The 2,347-nt window shown below is 58.8% G+C and overlaps 1 protein-coding gene across 1 annotated transcript in view; it reads left to right on the top strand.

The window, feature by feature from the left end:
* Nucleotides 1–2,347, top strand: part of UTP14A (UTP14A small subunit processome component) — a 6,851-nt gene that overhangs the window by 3,143 nt on the left and 1,361 nt on the right. Inside the window, exons 7-12 of the mRNA XM_031063443.1 lie at nt 1–61; nt 144–221; nt 648–996; nt 1,148–1,566; nt 1,962–2,149; nt 2,217–2,316. Of these exons, the coding sequence (XP_030919303.1) occupies nt 1–61; nt 144–221; nt 648–996; nt 1,148–1,566; nt 1,962–2,149; nt 2,217–2,316 (1,195 nt within the window). The remainder of the gene's footprint in view (nt 62–143; nt 222–647; nt 997–1,147; nt 1,567–1,961; nt 2,150–2,216; nt 2,317–2,347) is intronic.

Below are 2,347 nucleotides of genomic sequence, written 5' to 3'. Positions count from 1 at the left end.
CAAATCGGACCCTGCGCCCACCTTGGCACGGCTGGAGGAGCTGGAGCAGCTCAGGATGCAGGTGCTGCATTGGCACCTCTGCCTCACCCCTCGGGAGGGCCCTGCTCCTTGGGGAGCTCTGTGTGATGCTTCTCTTCCCACAGGAGCGGATGAGCCTTAAGCATCAGAACAAAGGAAAATGGGCTCGATCCAGGGCCATTATGGCTAAGTATGACCTCGAGGTGAGATGGAGCCACAGAATGGTTTGGTGACAAGGGACCTTAAAGCCCATCCAGTTCCACCCCCTTGCCATGGGCAGGGACACTTTCCACTAGACCAAGTTGCACCTGGCCTTGAACATTTCTGGGGATGGGGCAGCCACAGTTTCTCTGGGGAATCTCTACCTGGGCTTCCCCACCCTCACAGGAAAGAATTTCTTCCCAATATCCTGTCTATCCCTGCCTTCTGTCAGAGTTCAGCCATTCCCCCTTGTCCTGTCCCTCCAAGCCACAGTATAAAGTCTCTCTATCTCTTATAATCCCATTTGTGTATTGGAATGCCATGACAGGGTGTTCAGCGTTGCTTGGGGAAGGGGGTAGGCTGAGGTGGGCAGGGAAGGTTGGGAATGTTTTCTCTGTCCTATGTTAGAGCCTCTCGGTGCCTCCCAGGCCCGCAAGGCCATGCAGGAGCAGCTGGCCAGGAACAAGGAGCTGATGCAGAAGGTGCAGGTGGAGCCCCCCGAGGAGGAGCTGTGTGAGGTGCCCGAGGAGGACACCACAGCCTTGCCCATGCCCAGCGGGGCTAATCCCTGGATGCTGGGCAAGCCCAGTGGCCTGGCCCCAGAGCCTGAGGCACAGGAGGGTCCAAGAGATGACATAGTGCCTGGTGCTGTGGAGAGCAAGGACGAGATGGAGGAGGAGGAAGAGGAGCTGTCAGAAGAAGAAGCTCTGCTGCAAGACTTCGAGCAAAAGCGACGGGAGCGGGCAGGGAGCCCTGAGGGGCAGGGCAGAGACCATGGTGAGGAGCTCAAGGCCCAGAGCTGGGTGGGCTGGGAGTGCTGGGGGCTGGGACAAAGGGAGGGGGATCTGGGGACAGTTTTTGGCTGATTTCACACAGCTGCTCTTACTCTCTGCTCTGTGGAGTGACCATTTCTACCCTCAACATGTAGGTGCTGATGAGACTGAGATTGGTGGTGAGCAGCCCAGGGAGAGCCCAGTTCCCCCAGTCTGTGCTGAGGAGCTGGGGGACAGCCCAGTTCTCCCAGTCTGTGCTGAGGAGCTGGTGAGCACAGGGCCAGAGCCTCCCCCTCAGGCCCAGGAACAGCTCCTGCTCTCGGAGCAGCTGCGCCGCGTGCACACCATGGAGGATGTGGAGAGTCTGGCTAAGGACGAGCTTGTGGAAGAGCAGGAGAAGCTGGTAGCCCTGAGAGCAGGGAAGCGAGCACAGCAGCAGGAGGAAGGCAGAGCTGGGGACAGACATACCAAGAAAGCACCGGCCAAAAGGAAGATGATCAGCTTGGAGGCTGTGCTGGATGGGAAGCCCCAGGTGATGGACTGCCCCAGCCTGCCTGTAGTCCTGGAGGAGGAGGTGAGTGGGACGTGTCTCCCCTGTGCTCCCCACTACCCAAAACACCCATCCAGTAATGCCCAAACCTTTAAGTCCCAGTAACCCCAAACCCTCACCTGGTAACCCTAAACTTCCTTCCAGTAACCCCAAACCTTCTTTCAGTAACTCCCAGTAACCCCAAACCAGTAACTTTAAACCTCCTCCCAGTAATTAGAAGCCCCAAACTAGTAACTCCCAGTACTCCTAAACCCTCTTACAGTACACCCCAAACCCCCTCCAGTAATGCCCAGTAGCTTTCACCCCCTTCCCACTCTCCCCAGTACCCACAAACCCTCTCCCAGTGCCTTCCAATTTGTCCCAATCTCTCCAAATTCCCCCAGTAACCGTTAAACCCACTCAGACTTGTCCTCGTGCAGGAGGGTGGCATCGAGCAGCGCGGGATGATCACGGAGGCCTTTGCTGGGGATGATGTGGTCGCTGATTTCCGCCGGGAGAAGCGCAAGGCAGAGGGGGCGGGGAAGCCGCAGCCGGTGAACCTGGTGCTGCCAGGCTGGGGCGAGTGGGGCGGCACGGGCCTGAAACCCAGCGCCAGGAAGGTCAAGAGGTGAGTGGAGGAGAGCTCAGGGTTGCGCCCAGCCCCGTGCCAGCCCTGACCCCTGATGTGCCTACAGGTTCCTGATCAAGCCGCCGCCGGTGCCTCCGCGGAAGGACCAGCACCTGCCCCACGTCATCATGAGTGAGAAGCGCAACATCCACGCGGCAGCACATCAGGTGGGGCACACCTGGTCTCCATGAGAGCTCC

The sequence above is a fragment of the Geospiza fortis genome, unplaced genomic scaffold (genome assembly GCF_000277835.1).
Source record: "Geospiza fortis unplaced genomic scaffold, GeoFor_1.0 scaffold412, whole genome shotgun sequence".
In the NCBI taxonomy this organism is placed as follows: domain Eukaryota; kingdom Metazoa; phylum Chordata; class Aves; order Passeriformes; family Thraupidae; genus Geospiza; species Geospiza fortis.
This window is presented reverse-complemented; position numbering and strand designations above follow the sequence as displayed.